Here is a 19,784-nt window from a genome sequence, read left to right as displayed (position 1 = left end):
TATTAATAAATCATATCATGAATCATGAATGCAGGTGTGTGCAGTGTATCTCATCTGGGTGTCAGTGGTCCTCTTCCTCTCAGCGTTGTGATTGGACACATGGAACTGGACCGCAGTTACTCATACAGGTGAGACATGCTTCATTATACGTATACGTATTGGGAAATACGTATATGTAACCTTTAAAAAGATTAAAGATTATATGAATTAATTGTTAATAGCTTAAATATCATTGTGTCGACTGAAGAAAACTCAGGAAGAAAATGAACCACTCAGTTCTCTCTCTTTTTCTACTTTTTAGGATGCATGTAAAGATCTACGCCCTGAGATTATCTACAGAGTAAGTGTCATACTATTATGAACCCAACTTCACAGAATAGGGATGTTGTTTTTTCAGTTTGTTCCTATTTCAAATTATGACTTAACGTATGAATATGACTTTACAAGTGTCTGAGTATTTTGTTTTGCTTTTACTTTTTCTTAGGAATAATTTGCTCATAATCTTCTCTTAAAGGGAAAATTTATCCAAAAATGAAAATTCTGTCATCATTTACTCACCCTCATGTTGTTTCAAACCCGTAAAACTTTTGTTAATCTTTGATACCCAAATGAAGATATTTGTAATCAGAGAGATTTCGATCCCTCCATTGACATCCTACGCAACTATTACTTTGATGCTTCAAAATGTTCATAAAGAGTTTTTATAACTAATCCATATGGATTGAGCGGTTTAGTCCAAATTTTCTGACAGATTTAATTTTAGGATTTTATATAAAGCGATCAAGTCTCTACCGAAAATTTGGACCAAACCACTCAATTCATATTAGTTTTACAATCTCTTTATGAACTTTTTGAAGCGTCAAAGTGGTAGTTGCATAGCTGTCAATAGAGGGACAGAAATCTGTCAGATTTCATTAAATAAATATGTTAATTTGTGTTCCGAAGATGAACGAATGTCTTATGGGTTTGGTATGACATGAGGGTGAGTAATTAATGACAGAATTTAAATATTTGGGTGAACTAACCCTTTAAAACAACAGTAGTTTTCTTGTACATCATATCAGCAGCAAACAATGTGTCAATCATCATGCTTTTTAAATTATATATAATATATTTTTTATATTTACAATTATATATTATAATTTTTATTATCTAATTATGTAATTTTTATTCTAAAAAATATTTTTAACTTCTGTTCATTAAAAATGTTGTGGTCATATTAAATGATATGGATTTTATTTTTTTTTTTTTTTTTTTTTTTTCCTGTATGGCCTTTCTTTACTGAGTGCAACTTTTGTCTCCTGTAGGAGCCAGAGATTCTCTCTCTGGAGCCCAACAAGGTTTCTTTCCATGGCAGAAACAACGTTTTATTAAGAGGAAGGAACCTGGAATCTGTTACTAAAATCCATATTCAAGGGGATCTGGACTGTATTCCTAAAGAGTGAGACTCTGTGTGTTTGTGTTTAGTCGTATTTATGAATGTGTGTAGATTGAGATAAATGATATTGTATATCTGTGCATGAATGTTTCCCCTCAGATCTCCAGTGTTTGATCGCTCCAGTGACACTTTAAGGTTCCACATTCCTCCCAGTGGAACTAAAGGAACAGTGAAAGTGTGTGTTGTTACTCCTGACGACCGTTGTCATGGTAACAGTATCATCACTTACAGTTCCCAGCCCAGCTGCACAGGAATACAGCCCACAGTCTCCTGGAGGAGGTAAGAGCTTTCAGACCACTGGCAGAACAGCTTCCATATCCCATCAGTGCCTTGAGATGAAAACTGCTCATTTTAAATGCTTAATCAAATGTCATACAGCCCATTTTAGACACAGAATTTGCAAGAATGCTGTTAATGTGGGAAAATAATATTTGCAGTGTAATGATCTGCAGAGTTACTGTTGATGAAAAAATTAAAAAAAATTAAAAAAACACTCATATGCACAGGGGTGCAAACACATGTATGGTCAAAAAAGAGAGAGGTAATCGAAGCCCTCGTCCCGCGGCAAATATCCAGATACTACATTGCCACCATCCCCAACCCACCCCTATAGGCACATAGAGTCAAATGAAATTTAGAAAAACTATCTTGCACTTCTTCTTCTTGCTTTACTGCTACTTCCTGAAAACAATTTCACCTGATGATTTGAATAGCTCTTTTTGTAAAGAATTAATAATTCTAGGATGATTGGGGTAATTGTGTAGGGTAGGCCTAGTGCATCTGCATAGAAACTAATAAACAAAATACAAATATAAATACAATAAAACACAATACACGAGAAATAAAGCAGTGCTTTATGTTTTTCAGGTAAATTAACTGTATTAAGTATTAATACAGTTTATCTTTTGACAAAACGTGATTTTTCTCTTTCTCTTTTGTTGTTTGATTAACTTTGGTGACACAAACAGCTGCAGGTATATTGGGTGCTGTCCCTTTAAGACGAATGCACGTGTCTAATACCGGTAATGACACGCATCCGTTTTATTTTGACTGCGTTTACGGGGAAACTCGTTGAGACGGACACTGGCTTATTTTTTCGTGCACATGTCTGTTCAAACACAAATAGATAAGAAAGAAAAGGGAATTCGGTGTTCACGAACTTCACGTGCTGTCTGCGACTGCGTGGCTCTGTGCAACGACAGACCATCTACATTTGGATGTTAAACCTAATATATATATAGCCTGATACAGCAAAGACAACGTCGGCAGTATTGACGGCAAAATAGGCTACAGAATATTTCATTCTGTAGGCCTATTGACAGGGACAATATTTGAAAATCGATAATTAAGCCTATTTTTTAAATTACAATTATATATGCATTTGTCAAAACCGAGAGACTTTCAAGCATCAAAATGTAATTTATTAATATGTATTTGCGCCTTCTATTTTGTCTGAAAACTTCCAACACTCTTGCGTGTCGCGTGAAAAATAGGCGTCGGTTGCGGTTTTATTTCTAGCACGCGGTTTCGGCGCGGCTCGAGAAGTGTGTGTGTCACGCAGGCATTGTGCTCTAACCAGTTAACATGAGAGCCGACATAAAAACGGACACTCCACGCCACGCAGAGAGAAATGTGATGCAGTCAGTGGCAGATCCAGAGTGAGACAGAAACACTAGTGGTTCACGCTTGCGCACATACTGCTGGTTTGGCGCGCAGTGTTCTGATTCGCTTATTCTATTTACTTGTTGGTGGACGCAGTCCAGAATTACTGTTGGTTAAATTATAATCAGACCCTCTCACACCCCCCCCCCCCCCCCCCCCTTAAAAAAAAACTCTTCGGATCTGCATGATTCACACAAGTCACCCAAACTGACGTGAAAAAAGCGGGAGGCGCCGAAAAGCGCGCTGTTTGCACCCCTGTATGCAAGAAAGGTCAGGTCATTTCCATGTTTTGTCTTTGTTCTGAGAGCTGCAGTTTGTAACAGTCACTTTGTGCACGTACGGTAATTTGAGGTAGAATGAGAACTGCACATGTGCGTAGAGAGAGTGTCTGTAAAAGATGTGAAAGGTGAGCAGGAGAACTTTTCCGACTTTTGTAAACTTTCCTTTATTTCCCTTTCTATTTGTGACCAGAGTTGAATGTTTATTTGTATGCTTTTTCTCACTCGATAGTTTTTTTATCGATTTAATTTTATTAAACCCGGGGAAAATACGCATCTCTCATCTCTCGTGCCTCTTTTCCTCTGACACCACATATTGTTTTTCTCTCTGGGCAACAACATCTCAACTTTGTGTTACAAAGTTTACTGACTCATGTGACCAAGACTAGTCTTTAGTTTAGTAAGAGCAAACTGCTTCCTAACAGCCAGACTGTTTTCATGTTTTCGGCAGGTTTTACTTCCATTGGTTTCTGAAACATCTTGAATTTTGTGTCTTTGTGTTTGTGTGTGTGAAATACACATTCAGGAAAGTTAGTGGGAGGAATTAAAATGTTAATACTGTACTTTTACTTTAACATTGTTTATTATGCTTTATTGACTGAAATTGGTTTTAATATCTCTTTATTCAGTGGTGGAAGGAAGATTCATGTTCAGGGGAGCAATATGGAATCTGTGGAATCAGTTATTGTCCGTCACTCTAATAAAGAGCTTCAAACTCAATACAGCAGAAGCTCAGGGGTAAGACTGACACACAGAGGTCAAAGGGCGACTTATGTCAATGAATCAAGGGGATAAAATCTTTAATTAAAGTCATATTGGAGTCATAGTTTCATTGTCTCTCTTTTCTCAGGACGTGTGGTTTCATTCCCCCCGTTATGGCAGTGGACTGTTAAGCTTATTATTGAAAGTTGTGAACTCCACTATTGACTGTGGGTATTTGTCCTACGAGCCTGATCCAGAATTCACATTCACCACCTTACAGGTGGCCAACGACCTACTGGTGAACATTCAGGTAAAGAATTGCTAAAAACTGAGCAAGACCTGAACTTTATAATTTGAGTTAACACAAATTCATCTTGTGGATCTCTATTTCTCAGAAAAAGGCAGATGCATTGACCTTGAGTATGAGTGAGGTGAAAGTGACGGGTCTACAGGGAGATCAGCAGTATCAGTGTGTTTTGGAGGTGTTTGTGTACAATGCCATCATCTGTAAGATTAAAGGAGAATCAGGAGCCGTCACAGAAGTGGACTCAATAACTGTACGTCTGGTTTTTGATATTTTCAATTCTTTGGTAAATCTATAAACATGGAAGTTCATAATTTGACTTGATAATTGCTGTTAACAGTGCTGTGTTAAGTTTAATTTAAATCTTATTAAATCAACTTTATGAGATTAAAAGACATTGCTTTTCATTGTCATTTAGATCACGATTGGGAATTATGTTCTCAGGATGGGGAATACAAAGGATTTGTTCTGCCTCAGTCCACAGAACACACCTGGCCAAGTATGAAAGAGCAATGAAAACACAGAAAAAAAAAATGATTTTCAAAAGTATATATATATTTTTGAAAAAGGCTTAAAATCATTATTTGCAGTTTGAAATTTCTTTTATATCTATATATATATATAGGTCATTAATTAACATATCAGTTAATTATTCAAATTTACATTAAAAAATTATGTTTTGTCATGCTTTAACTATTCAACAACGTGCGCTCAAATATCCTGTGAGAGCAATCCTGAGACTGAACATCAGGTGGCGCTATATACTTACAATCAATTCAAAGTTCCTGCAGAGGACTGGTTTGTTATTTTGTTATTTTGTAGGAGAATGCTTTCATTGATTCTTTTTCATCGAACACCTACAAAATTCTTCTGTCATTTTTTGTTATTAATCTGATAATTTATGTTATCATTATACTGCCTTACACCTCATACTTACTAATAAACATGCCGAACAAAAAAGAGTCTGGTCTGATTTAAATGAACAAGCACACATGAACTCACAGAAACTTTTACTTCTGCAAGTCACCAGCACACATTTCAGAGCACAGCGTGGTTACTCTAAAATAAAATAGAATATAATAGAATATAATTTGTCTATATCTATAACATGATATAAACCTTAAATATCTTAAGAACACTAAAAGGTCTTCTAAACACAGTTCTGAATTGTTCTGTATGTATCATCATCACATGTTGTACTAAAGATTCCACATTTTTAACAAACATAGCTGGTGTGCATAAAATTGTAATATTTCATTGTAGTGCCTTTATATTTCATACATTCAATAACATAACAAATACAAAAGTGTGCAAATATCAGCCTAGTTCAGCCAAGCTAATATTATTATTAGGCTGTTTTTGTTGTTATTATTATCATCATCATTATGCCAAAATGTGTTGCATGAACCGATGATTTTTAATAAAAAATAATTATGTTCTTAAACTGATAGGCTATTTAGCCTACTTTCTTTCTGCATAGCCTATACTGTAGGCTACAAATGTAGACCTATTCTTTTTCTATCGTCTGCGAAGTGTGTGTTATTTGTGTCCAGTATGATTTTTGTTTCATATTGATTTTCAGAGCCTTACAGTCAGGACACTAATACGAATGTTATTATTAAACAAGTTGTTATACAAACTACGTGGGAAAAAAATCTTAGGCTACCTTCCGGTTGATGTCGTCAGATAATTTCTAAAACGTTTAGGCCTATTCTACTTTTTAATTGTGTGCTTCGGTAGGCTATTCAAAGGAACGCAGATTTTTTTTTCTTTTTTTATTACATTTCACTAAAGTAACTTTTTGGATAGTAAATGTTTCAAAAAGTAAGCTACAATTTCTCTGTATTTAAAACACACCACCCTCCTCTCACAGCACTGCTTCACTTCCACTCACTTCACTCACGGACACATCTAGAGCAGAAGATCACTGTAACAAGATCTCATAGAAGGCCTGTCCAACTGCTCGTTCAGATATTTAAGAGTTATTTAAGATTATAATGAATATAAAGTCTGCTGTCAATAAAATGATTTCAAGAGAGAGTAGCCTACATAGCCTACTTGTTCCTTTTACTCTTATTTTATGTAGGATTATGAAAAGTGTCGGTAACACTTTATATTACGACCCGCAAACAACTGCGTAAGTAAAGCGAAATTACGGTGTACGTTTCTGTAATTATAGTGTACTTCCATGTAGGTATAAGGGAACAATATGATAAGTTTTGGGTAATAAAGGTGTAACAAGCAGATATACAACCTGCAAAGAACTTCGTAAGTAAACCGAAATTACGTGTACGTTTCTGTAATTATAGTGTACCTCCGTGTATGTATAAGGGAACAATATGTTAGGTTTTGGGTAATAAAGGGGTACAACCAGATATACAAGCAAATTATTTATAATGTAATTATTTTAAAACTAACAGGTACCTTTTCTGTTAATATAGGCCTATATTCCAGGCAAAAATTGTACGTCTGTTGTATATAGTTTTTATCTACTTACTATGTAACAATAGGAAACAACACTATTTGCACAGTAATTACAGAGAAAGGTACTCTTATTAAAAAAACAAAACAAAAAAAACTTTTAATTACACAGTATATTTGCCCTGACATTTAAGTGTCATTGCAATACGACGTGATAAGGTAAGTACATGGTACGTTCTAGATTAAAATCATAGCAGAAACTAATTTTTTTTGGCTTAACGTTAAGTAGTTTAGTAAGAAAAGCCAATAAATAGCATTGCCAATGTTTTTCGAAATCAGCTGTTTATAAAATTGTTTCAGATTCAATTTTTATCATACTGTGCTTACATACAGCCATATATATATATACATTGCACAAGAGCATATTTTGCCAGAAATGTGATAAAAACTTTTATATACAACAGACGTACAATTTTTGCCTGGAATATATTAACAGAATAGATACCTGTTAGTTTTAAAATAATTACATTATAAATAATTTGCTTGTATATCTGGTTGTAGCCTACCCCTTTATTTCCCAAAACTTAACATATTGTTCCCTTATACATACACGGAGGTACACTATAATTACAGAAACGTACACCGTAATTTCGGTTTACTTACGAAGTTCTTTGCAGGTTGTATATCTGCTTATTAGCACTTTATTACCCAAAACTTAACATATTGTTCCCTTATACCTACACTATAATTACAGAAACGTACACCGTAATTTCGGTTTACTTACGCAGTTGTTTGCGGGTCGTAATATAAAGTGTTACCAAAGTGTCTCATCATGAAATGGTATAACATACAAAACAAGTCAGGAAGTCATCAGGCATCTTCAGAGCCGCTGCTTTCACTTCTATCCACTTCAGCTGTGGGCGCATCTGAGCGCAGTTGATCTCTGTGACAAGATCTCGAAATTTCAGCTGATCTCTCAGATATGCAAGATGAGAGGATACTTACTTGCAATACTTGTGGTCCCACTTTTGAAACATTGCATTTGCAGTGATGTAGTGAACTTTGATGGAGACATCAAGGACTTTGTAGTTGGTAAAAGTAAGTTGTTCATTCTTACTGACCATCGACTACATCAGATGAGACTCGATCTTTCTGAGGAGAAGAGGAAGGACATCACTAATGCCACTCATCAAAATAGAGTCAACATTCTAGTGCCTTTTGACAACAACGACACCCTGATAACCTGTGGGACCTTTAGAGATGGATACTGCGAAGTTCTTGATCTGAATGACATTACAAAGAGTATTTACTATGAAAGTATATCGGTAGGACCGAAACAGAATGAGAAATCTGTTGCGTTCATAGCAGGTCCAAGTACCAGTAGGTACATTTTGGTTGGAAAAAAGGACGAACAAACAAAACCTCAAGATCCTTATCCTGTTGTTAAACTGTGGAACACTTTACAGTCTCAAATTGGTGGGATTTTCAACGACATAGAGGACGGATTAACCCCCTTCATCCAGAGCAGCGCTAGAGATGTGGAGTTTGTTGACGGATTCCAGAGAGTTTCTCCCTCAGAGTCCTACTTATTTCTCAACGCAAAGACTGACTCGGAGAGGAAAGTGCACGTCCTGTGGATGGACAGCAATAAAAGAAAAAAGACAGACATCTTTAAATCCCTACAGGCTGCAACGATAGAGTGCTGCAATGATAAAGCTCGTCCAGTGCTCGTCTCCTCCACCGTTATTCCCTCAGGGAACGGTGTTATTTGGGCAGGAGTGTTCAGTGCGCAGAATCAGCAGGATCCGGAGAACACCGCGCTGGCTCTGTACGACATCAGTACAGTTCGAGGCCGAGTGAAGGGTTTCTGCACTGTTGGTGAAAAATGTGAATCTGAGGTTGGAAATAGTGTAATGTTTTCACTCGCAGCATACTTATACTTCATATAGTTTTCGCAATGAATAAAACTTATCTTTGATCAATATCACGCGAGCAAGAGTGCTGCTGTTCTAAATTGTCAGTGGGGTTGCTTCAGGAGACCGCAGGTAATCACAGCAGCACTACAGCGAGTGTGATATTTTTTTTTTTTTTTTTTTTAGATTGTATCACATTTTTAGATTCCTTATTTTTGTTCTTTGTGTTGCAGAGTGGTAGTAACCTTCATCCGCTCTCTGTGGTGTTCAAGTACAGCTCAATGTCATCAGTGGCAGCAGTTAGAAGTGGATCCTGGATTGTGTTGTTCATAGGAACCAGTGATGGACAACTGATAAAGGTCTCCTTCACCTCTCAATAAGCTTTCATTTCTAAACTCCTGCCCTCCTTTAATCTGTTGTTTACCTCTGCATTTGAAATACTATACAATCACAATTTATGATTTGTATTTCTATTTGTTGTTAGCTGGTTTTGGATGAGAAATTCACACCAGACTATCCAATAGTGCTGTACAAATCTGATGATGAACGAGCAGTGCTTCCCAGAATGCACTTTGATCCAGTAGATTTATATATCTACATCGCTGTGAGGAAAGAAGTGAGGTTTAGAAATGTGCAATTAACAAACAAACCATTGGCAGTATGTCTCTCAACTGTGTTATATTGAGTAATCACACTTATCTCTTTCTGCTCATGTTTTTGATGTAGCTCAGAAGAGTGTCTGTGGTTCAGTGTGCTAAATACAGATCTCTGAAAGACTGCAGAGCTGCTCTGGATCCTCTCTGCGGCTGGTGTGTGAACACACAGAGGTGATCTGCCTTTATCACATGGGACTTTTCACACATCACACATGCAATCTGCATAGGCTGCATAACAGTAATATGCCTAATGGTTCACTGTTGAACAGTCTTTTAAGTTCTTATCATCTATATGGACATGGTGAGCAGTGTGCAAACAGATCTGTACGTGATATATTGATGATGTTTTTATCCAGATGTTCTACTCAAGATGAATGTTCAAATACTTCATGGGTGTCCATCCCAAAAAACTCTCTTAAGACACAGCTGCTTTCTGTTCAGATGACAGAGAATTCTTCTAGAAAGGTAGAGGGTCATAATCTGGAAGTAATTATCATAATTTAGGGAATATATTTAATAAATAACTTATATGACTACCAAACATTGCCCTCTCCTACACAGGTTACGCTACATCTTGCCTTGAGTCTGGAGAGCACAGGAAATCCCGCCTTCTCATGTTCCTTCACCACAGGAAGTGTGAATCTGTGTGACGGGTCTGATCTGACTGCAGTTTTCCCAAACTGCTCCTGTAGTTTTCCTGATCACATACTTTATACTGGAGGTTAGTTTTCTATTAATGAAGTTGTATGTGCGAGTAGTTCATATGAAGTAGCTTATGTCAAAAATGATTTATGACCATGTCATATGTTTACAGCAGGAAGTCCTTATATGGGTGTTTTATGATGCCCCTATGGTATGTGAAATTTGATGCATGTGTGGTTCGGGGGTTTTTGTGTGTGTATGTTTTATGACTGTAAGCTGCTTGGTGTGACAAGGAAGTGAATGTTTTTTGCAGGGATGTTTTTATTATTGGTGGATTTAATAATAAAGTCCACAGATTGGTGAAATTATGAACATGAAGAAATCTGTCATGGATTTGTTTTCAGATGGCGAAGCAGCGTCCATAATGTCTTTGGGGAGAATAAAAACAGGGTGAATGAAACTAAGAAATAGCATTGACAAATTAAAAAGCATATAAAATAACATATGTGAAATAAGATTAAATTTATTTAAGCATAACTACCGGTATTTATAAAAGTAAGTTTTAACCCTTTAAACACCACATTATATGAGTTAAGAATACAAATGTCTGTCTGATAGTCTCTCATGAGTGCATAAATAGCCGATCGTGGAAATATGTCAGAGTGAATTGTTTTCAGATTACACAGTCACGTCCATAAATAAACAATAGAGATTATATGAAACAAGATGTTAAATTATCAGGTATAATTATTTTAATCTAATACACACCGAAATACTGACTTACATAGATAAAACATAAAATAGTGAATAATAGTTCATATTATTTGAAATGTTAAATTATCAAGTATAAGTATTTAATCTAATACACAACAAAATACTGACTTACATAGATAAAACATGAAATAGTGAATATTAGTTCATATTATTTGAAATAAGATGTTAAATTATCAAGTATAAGTATTTTAATCCATTACTATATCAGTAATATAGAGTCATCATGCGGACACCACAATATACTGATTTGCATAGATAAATAAAACATAAAATAGTGTAAAATAGTTTGTTTTGTTTGAAATAAGACGTTAAATTATCAAGTATTTTAAAGGAAGGTTTAAACATGTGTTGAAGTGAACTTACCATTGGTGAAATTAGGAGGTCTTTTTGTCTCTGGTTAAAATCATAGATCCTTGAATTTAGAATCCTTGAGCAGAAGAGATGGTTGCTCTCCGTTTGCTAAATTGAAAATGAAGATTGTTTCCATCATGGCAGGGGCACAGACCCTCCCCTTCCTCTCTGTGTAGTTGCTATGTATTAGCAGTTTGTTTCAGAAAACATCAAGCAATTAAAAGATAGGTAGGTCACCTGGTGTTTTACAATCAAAGACCACGTCTCCTATCATAAAATCTCCTTTCTGAAGCATTCCTGTCAGGAAGGGAGACCCAAAATGTGACCATTCTGACACTTCACAGGGACCAGGACTGTAAGATCAATATAATTACATGTTTATACCAGTGTCTTCAGGAAAAAAGAGCCAGGAAGTTACATTTAATATAGTCTACTCTTATCCAGTGATTGTTATGATAAGTTTAATCGTCCTTCCTTCCTGGGGGAGCTGCCCCCCCCATCCTGTTGTTCTTGGAGAATGTGTGAAAGAAATATGCACCCCAAAAATGACACCACAATTCTGACGCCTTTTGAAGATCAGATTTCTTTTTCTAATATTTAAACTTAGAACACAGTATTAGAACACCCTTTGAAATTATTATCATATCACATGTGACATTTTATTTAACGTGACAGAAAAAGACAGTGACACCAATGACACAATGAATCACCAATGACACAAAAGACCAAAGATCATTATTCTTCAACTAAGTAGATGAGACTAAATTGTTACATTTGGTATAGAATCTAAATGAATAGCGTCGAATAAAGTTTATCTATAAATGGATATCACGGGGGTTCTCCCATAAGAAAAGAGACACCAGTGACAGTAAAGACAATTTTCATGAAAAATACCACATCTTGTCAATCATGGTATACTAACTAAAGGAAGTTGTTTATTCCATATATTCTAGTTTATTTTTTATTTTAAAATTTTTTACAACTCCCTAACAGTAAAGTAGGTCATGCAGTGAGTTAAACTAAAGCTTCATATGAAATCATGAGATAAATGAGAAGATTTTTGATAACTGAAAAGAGGCCATGGGCCTTTCTTCATAAATATTCATGAATTTGGAAGAAGGAAGTCGAGTGATGTCATCAGTATGATATTTATTTTAAAATTTTAGATTTGTTTAACGGTAACGGCAGTGACACAACTCCAGGGGACCACTACTTTCAAATATTAAAAATTAAATATTGCCACATAGATGGCTCAAGATGACGTAATTGTTCAAATAACATATTGTTTTATTTTAAAATGTGAAGAAATTGTAACCCTAAAGTGTTTTTCAAGTGTGACATTTCTGTAAAGGCTAGGGACAGAAAATGTAGGGTGGATTGCCCTAATGTGGGACAGTATGATTAGCCTAATGTGGGACAGTTGTAAAGCTACATGCCAGTCAAGAATGTGTGGTGGAGCATGGTTTATGCAGCAGTAATGGTTATTTACATGTTCTTAGTGATCTTTTGCAGTATTAAAATACTTTATTACTAGATATTTAAGGGCAAGGGACATGTAAAGGTTGCCTATTCCCAGAAATGTAGCGACTTATTAACTTCTGCAGGCCATTTGTTATCTGCTGTTTTTTATCTGTTGTTGTTTGATATATTGTAATAGGCCTATGCAACATTTTATATATTTACCTTTAAATATAGGCTACTTCATGAGTTCATGACTTATTAACTTCTGCAGGCCATTTGTTATCTGCTGTTTTTTTTATCTGTTGTTGTTTGATATATTGTAATAAGCCTATGCAACATTTTATATATTTACCTTTAAATATAGGCTACTTCATGAGTTCATAATAAATACATTCATAATAATAAGTTAATATTAAATTCATGCATGCAAAACCATAATGTTGTTTTATTTGCTTGATGATGCTCAATTGTCCAACGTTCATCTTAAACCTTGGTTTTATGACAGGAACAACATTGCAAATGGTAAAATGACTGAACATAAAAATAAAGAATTAAAGAAATAGACAGAATTACTTATTGAGGATGTTTTACTATTATTCATGAATGAAGGTGCACCATGGTTTAGACCTTTTAACATAGACTTTACAGTGTCCCACATTAGGCAAATGACTGTCCCACATTAGGAAGCTGCACATTTTCTCAGACAATTTGGCACTAAAAGCACTGATATCTGTATAATTTATTTTATGAATGTGTTATCTGCATTTTCTCTTTTGATTTGATTAGAAAACCCCCTGAGGATTCCAAAAAGGTATTGGATGTGGATTTAATGTATTGTCTTCACATCGTAATATTCTACAAAAGTCTGAAAAGCAAAAAATGTCCCACATTAGGGCAATCCACCCTACATTGCCATAAAATGACCCAGAAATGATTTTGCATAAATTTAACCCAGAGCTATTATTTTACATAACAGCGTCTGTTCAAAACTTTACAATTTTAAAGCAAAAACTGTGCTTAGTCGTCTTAGATCTTATTTATCCAAAGATATTCAAACAGTATTTTGTCCACTGACACACAAACCAGCATGATGTATTCGTGTGGGATGATTTTTGATGGCCGAATACTCTTTCCCGTATCTTAGCATGTGGGGGGCGTGCGTATGTGTAAGGACCACCCATTGGCCCAACGACGGAATCCAACGGCCTGGCGAAGGTTTAAAGCGTGTATGTCTTTTCAGCGATCCAGTGAAGTTCATTTAATTTATTGGAACTTAGTTTTAGTATTACTTTAGCTCTATGCGTAATCTGACTCCAATTTCAAATGATAATCAAATTTAGATCGTATTTCTGATTAGAAAATAATCATAAATATTGATTATGAATTAATTTAGATCTTTGATTATCCTGATTATCCCATACTTTCAATTATTCGTTCATTATGGACCTAGTGTCGCTTTGAGACGTCACGTCGCGACTGCGCGCTCACGATCACAAACTAGCCAGTCCTGAAATAGTCAGAGGGTGCAGTGCAAGTATTTTACCCTATGCAGCCGCTCACTGCAGACCCATAGGTGTAATTTTTTTATAATATTTGCAGCGTACAACATGCTAAGTCAGGAGATAGTCAGAAATCAGAAGGTCATCTAAGATGTGCTCCATGCTCCATTCATAGTGCCTTCAGTTTGATCTATCCTGGACAAAGATTTGCGGAAACACCAGACTACACATTAATCTACTGGAAATAATGATTTCAGAAGAATGCAGAATAAATCAAGGTTAACATTTATTTGTCAGGTAAAATCATGCCAATTACAGAAGTAAATTATTAAAAGCCAATTCAAAAATACATGACATAATTTACTCAAAGATGACTCTAAAAGTAAGTAATGTTTTCCTGACAAAGACACACAGTAATGTGTCAGGACCTTCCAACGGGAAAATACTGAAACATTACTGTGGGGGAATGATCCTGGTAAAAGATTCCCAAAGATTGCTCTGTCCCCTCACCTTAAATACCAGACCAGAACAACAGGGGTTATACAAATGTTGTTTAGAGTTGGTTGGGCCAATCCATGTACCCCAGGGGGGTAGCACCTGGTTTCAGGAGATATCGTAAAGAGATATCAGCCAGAGAGGAGATACAGGATTCTCCTAAGTTCTCAATCTTTCTCATTAAACCAATGACTGCAATGAAATGAAGACCATTTTACCAATCGCACTGCGACCATTAAAATGATACCAAACATGAAAAGGAAAAACAACACATTCACAAGATACACCATATGCGATATATAGACATTCTTAATTTAACTTTCAGTGACTTGAGGAGGGAGAAGAGGAGGGAGAGGGGGGATGAGTTGAAGTCAAACAAAGGGACAAGGAGATAAGTTTGGGCAGGACAAGGTTCTGTGCTCTGTCTTTGCTATCTGCTGTCCAGGGTGCATTTTATGGCTTTATTGCAGGGTGCGTTTTGTTTTAGCAGGAAAATCAGTCCTTACAGACGGCCCCTGGCCCCTTGGGACAGATTTAGATCAGGCCAAAGGGGACATTTTTTGGACATTTTCCTGTTTCCACATTTTCAGTGTTATTCTCTGAGTGTTCATAGGGCTGACCACTGTAGTTTGCAGTGTTCGTCGATTGGTGCAGGAATCCAGTCACCTGAAATAACAGCATTAAGACAGGTTTGAACATTAAAATGGAAGCATGGCAGAATGCGTGGATGCTGCAGCAGCTGGACAGGGTGTCATGACCCTCTTGGCCGGGTTCGCTTCCACCTTCACTTGGCTGCGTTGGTATTCAGTCTGTAGAATGATCTCGTTGTATCAAGTCTGTTTGCTTTGGTCAGCATGATCAGAAAGTGTCATTGGAAAGTGTCATTATAACGCTTTGTGGAAACATCTTTGTCCTCCCTAGGATGTTTTAACTGACCCTTTGAGAAGTCCTCGGTCACCTTCAAGCAGAAGGTTTCATTTGCCGGGCAGATCAGAACTCCATAGTTGAAGGAATTATTTCACTGATGACGCTCCATTGCGTGTGAGACACCTGAACAACTTCTGAATGACCATGCAATAATTGAACACTTATGTATTTGTGGTTATTGTAAGATGAGGAAAAAGTTATTGTATAAACACATGAACACAAGATAACAAAACACGATGTACTCAAAAATGTGAAACCCAAAAGTCAAAGGTGCGAGTGGTAAATATGGTCTCTTTTTCAGAATCATATATTTAATGAACAGGTGTAATTTGATCACCAAATTCTTCACTACCGCAGTGATCTGGTAGTGGTATTTAGACTTGGTCTGGATGAATCAAGGAAGGGTAGCAGAAAGTCACCATAACTAGTATATTTACTAGCGGTATGCATAAGAGTATATCACATAATTAAACATGGAAATACACAATTTCATAATTATAAAATTGTCTACATTAGTTGTTATAAGTGCAAATCATCAATGAAACTTAATGTTTTAATAGATTCAATTAGAGAATGAAATGTATAGAAACAGAGATTTAAATTCTCTGGTTTAACTTTGTAATCATCCTCTGTGCATTTGATGTACAGGCTAGGTCACACTCAATAGTGCAGGTCTGAATTGTATAGTTGACAAGTAGAAATGCCTGCATTTAGGATTTAGCTGTTTAGATATTGTCATTAGTCATTTGTTGGAAACTAGGGGGCCCTCCTGGTTTTCAACAATTGCCAACGACTGGACATAATAAATATTTTGTCCAAAGACTAGTTGTATTAATGGGTCTCAATTAGATTTTTAATGAGGATTTAAGTCAATTGATGTGTGACCACAGCCATGCATGTCCTATGCACAGCACAGTATTTACATACAGGAAGTTGACAAGTCTGTAATGTTGAAAAGAAATTATTAAAATAATTTCCCTTGTCCTATATGTATGAAGGTGAATGATGTATTGCATGATGTGAATCATTTTGGCCTGGATAGTCTTATGATCTATGCCAGGTAGAGATGTTCTAAGATTGTCGTAGTGATGGTGTGTATTGTGTATGTTTGTGTATAGGAGATGGGTGGTGTTTTATCCTACCATAATCTGTGTTGCATAATTTAGTTCCAGTTCTAAACTGGGAGGCCACATACAGGAGCTGCTTCTGTAGTGTTGTGAGGTGTGAGCGGCCCCTTGAAGTTTTTCCACCCCCATCTCCTAATGTAAAGCTGTGTGTCCTGCTTAAGGCAGGCGAGACCAGACCCTTGTGGAATCTGGTTCTGAAGAAAGTCATTTGTCAGCCTGTAAGGGAAATAGACCTAGAGAGGAAAACACAGTTTAATCTTGAGCCTATATACAAATTACATTAAGATAGATGGTCGATCTCAATATTTATTTGATGGCCTTAGCCAGACAGTTGTTACTGATGGCTTTGATCTGTTAAGATTTTACGCCATTAGAATAAAATTTGTTTTTGTTTACAAAGATATGTATCATTATCATGAAATAATATGTGTTTGCAAAGAAAAGGTCAATTAAACAGTGATAATGGTCAGATCTCACTGCTATTGCAGTTAAACTCACACAGTCTGCTGTGTTGTGAGCATTAAGACCCTCAGGTCTGCTAGGGAAATCTCTTTTCATGATGCTGTTTATTTACACTAGCCAGATCTGTGTTTAGAGCAATTAGATCACCAGGTGTGGTGCTGTGTTTGTTTTAGCCTTTGGAATTTATGGTGCCATTCAACTCTTGACCATTTGGATCTCTGTGGTCCATACACTGTAGATTTTCTGCCTGATATTTCCATTTCACACAACTGTACATGTCCAGTAAAATACCTTCCCTGATCAGATTCCATGTGAGATGAAGCTCCCAGAGAGGAGTTTGCTAACACTTGCACCACTTTGTTTGTGGTTTTGTTGCAAGAGAAAATTAAAACTTGTACCTCCCCTTGTTACTGGGTTAAAGATCTGTTAGATCAAAATAAAATCATCCTGTGGATTTGGATGGATATTTAAGACATGGTAATCAGGTTGATCATTTTAGTTGGTATATACTGAGCATTGTAATTTCTCTCATTAAAGATTCTTGCACAAATAGAAGGTAAAGAAATTCTTTCTGATTCATTCTTCCTTTCAGTTTCCTTTCTTATCCAATACTTTCTCTAACCATCTATTATCTCCTTCCTCCCAACACTAGTAGTGTTCCTCCTTCTTGTTCCCTACATACACGTACCATCTTTCTACATTCTGATTCTTTTCATTCTCATTAAACATTCTTTCCTCTTCTAACCCAATGCTGAATCATCACGAGATTAAAGCCATTCTTGGCCATTACAATATAATATATATTACAACCTGGTCATAATATAAATTATATTTGATAAAATTGTATAAATCAAACCAATTTCATTTTCTGGTCTCTGGGGTTTCTACTGAGTAATTTGTCAAGACTGACTTGTTATCTTCTCACTGATCTTTTAGAAGGCATTTGGCCCCGCAGCTCCAGCTGTGCTGGCATTAGCATTGTGTACACAGCAACACCCAAACTGGAAACCAGTTACAGCTGTTTTGATGCTGTGAACATTCAATGGACTGCAGGCATTGAGAAACATGGGTCAAATCATTGCTCAATTTAAAGATTTTTGTGACTACAATTTAGAATTGGACACAATTATCTTGTTTTAGGCTGAGATGTTATCAGTTGCATTCTTTTAAGAATCTTATTTGAATATGAAAGAAAGGTTGGACAAACAGGTCTCATGGAGGGCGCCAAGATTGTTTTATGGTTTGTTGCTTTTGTCAGTCTGTTTTGAGACCTCAAAAACATACAATAATGCAGTGATTGCAAAGTCTGGTATAAAACCAAATTAAAAACTATGTTTTATAAGACTGAGCCTTAAATGGTGTTGTTTAAACCATATATGGGACATCAGTCATGAACTTTTTGACACTATTAAAAGATTTTCAAAGAACCATGATTACTTTGATGTAATTCATATAGGTCTTTGTCTAAATTATCTCATAAGATAAGGACAAGCTGTGCATGTCCTCTGACACTATCAGGCCTGGTTACAAGCCTCTTAGTAATACAATAATTGTCATTATATGCATCAGTTTTAGAATTTAGCGTATTTTTCCAAATTTCAGCCTCTAGGACTTCTGCATAGCAGCTGTTCTCTAGGACTGAGATCATTTTCTCAGATAATTTCTTTTGAAATATTCTAATTGCATTGCACTGTTTTGTCCAACTTTACACTTCACACACAAAGGATTCAAGTGAGACATTTTTACTTGTTATCTTTTAGCTCATCAAATCACAAGTTTTTTTTTTCACAAGTTAGCGTGACCATTTTCTTATTTCCAGTGTTGCAATGTTGTTGCAACAAAGCAAATAATTAAATGTAACAACATTATTTACCTCAGAATTTAAGTTTTTAGTTTTCAACCCTCTGTTGAGTAGGCTACCAGAATAAAATTTGGATGATGTTATCCCAATTTAGGTTTCAACACTTGTTGCATAGACAAACAAGGAGGTATTTAAAGTTAAAGCAAGGGATATCTTTTCTCATCTACACTGCCGCTATCATGTCCCTGATATGTGGTTTTATCTAATTCTCAAGCCCCACCGGATTTTGCGTTCTCCGGTCTAACTGGGTATGCCGACCCATTCTATAAATGTGTCTATATGAGGTGCGTCTGAATTTACCCTCAACACTTCTAAAAGGCAAAAGAGAATTGACTTACCAAACGGCTGAAGAAAGAGAAGGACATATTTTTTCTCTTACTTGTTGCAAGTCCCAATATTTCGCTGAAAAGACACTCGCAACCTGGAGAATCACGGAGGGACTGTCACCACTTTGTAAGGACCACCCATTGGCCCAACGACGGAATCCAACGGCCTGGCGAAGGTTTAAAGCGTGTATGTCTTTTCAGCGATCCAGTGAAGTTCATTTAATTTATTGGAACTTAGTTTTAGTATTACTTTAGCTCTATGCGTAATCTGACTCCAATTTCAAATGATAATCAAATTTAGATCGTATTTCTGATTAGAAAATAATCATAAATATTGATTATGAATTAATTTAGATCTTTGATTATCCTGATTATCCCATACTTTCAATTATTCGTTCATTATGGACCTAGTGTCGCTTTGAGACGTCACGTCGCGACTGCGCGCTCACGATCACAAACTAGCCAGTCCTGAAATAGTCAGAGGG

The 19,784-nt window shown here is 36.1% G+C and overlaps 2 protein-coding genes across 3 annotated transcripts in view; both read left to right on the top strand.

Moving 5' to 3' along the window:
- Window positions 1-19,784, top strand: part of LOC307157146 (plexin-C1-like) — a 153,307-nt gene that overhangs the window by 3,735 nt on the left and 129,788 nt on the right. The window contains exons 8-15 of one of the 2 annotated variants that reach the window (XM_079868929.1): window positions 35-128; window positions 302-340; window positions 1,308-1,441; window positions 1,538-1,717; window positions 4,008-4,116; window positions 4,229-4,390; window positions 4,476-4,637; window positions 4,803-5,335. In XM_079868929.1, the coding sequence (XP_079725055.1) occupies window positions 35-128; window positions 302-340; window positions 1,308-1,441; window positions 1,538-1,717; window positions 4,008-4,116; window positions 4,229-4,390; window positions 4,476-4,637; window positions 4,803-4,889 (967 nt within the window). In that variant the 3' untranslated portion in view covers window positions 4,890-5,335. Of the gene's footprint in view, window positions 1-34; window positions 129-301; window positions 341-1,307; window positions 1,442-1,537; window positions 1,718-4,007; window positions 4,117-4,228; window positions 4,391-4,475; window positions 4,638-4,802; window positions 5,336-9,444; window positions 9,546-9,730; window positions 9,840-9,935; window positions 10,096-19,784 lie in introns of those variants that run through there. The other variant, XM_079868930.1, reaches the window with a different exon arrangement.
- On the top strand, window positions 7,780-9,098 carry LOC307157027 (plexin-C1; the record flags this gene model as incomplete). Its single annotated transcript, XM_079868772.1, has 2 exons — window positions 7,780-8,703; window positions 8,952-9,098. Exons 1-2 carry the CDS (start codon window positions 7,795-7,797, stop codon window positions 9,096-9,098), a joined length of 1,056 nt encoding a protein of 351 aa, XP_079724898.1. The 5' UTR covers window positions 7,780-7,794.

This window comes from Squalius cephalus (assembly GCF_949319135.1).
Source record: "Squalius cephalus genome assembly, chromosome: 4".
Taxonomy (NCBI): Eukaryota; Metazoa; Chordata; class Actinopteri; order Cypriniformes; family Leuciscidae; genus Squalius; species Squalius cephalus.
The sequence above is the reverse complement of the archived record's forward strand: the minus strand, read 5'-3'. Positions and strand labels throughout refer to the sequence as shown.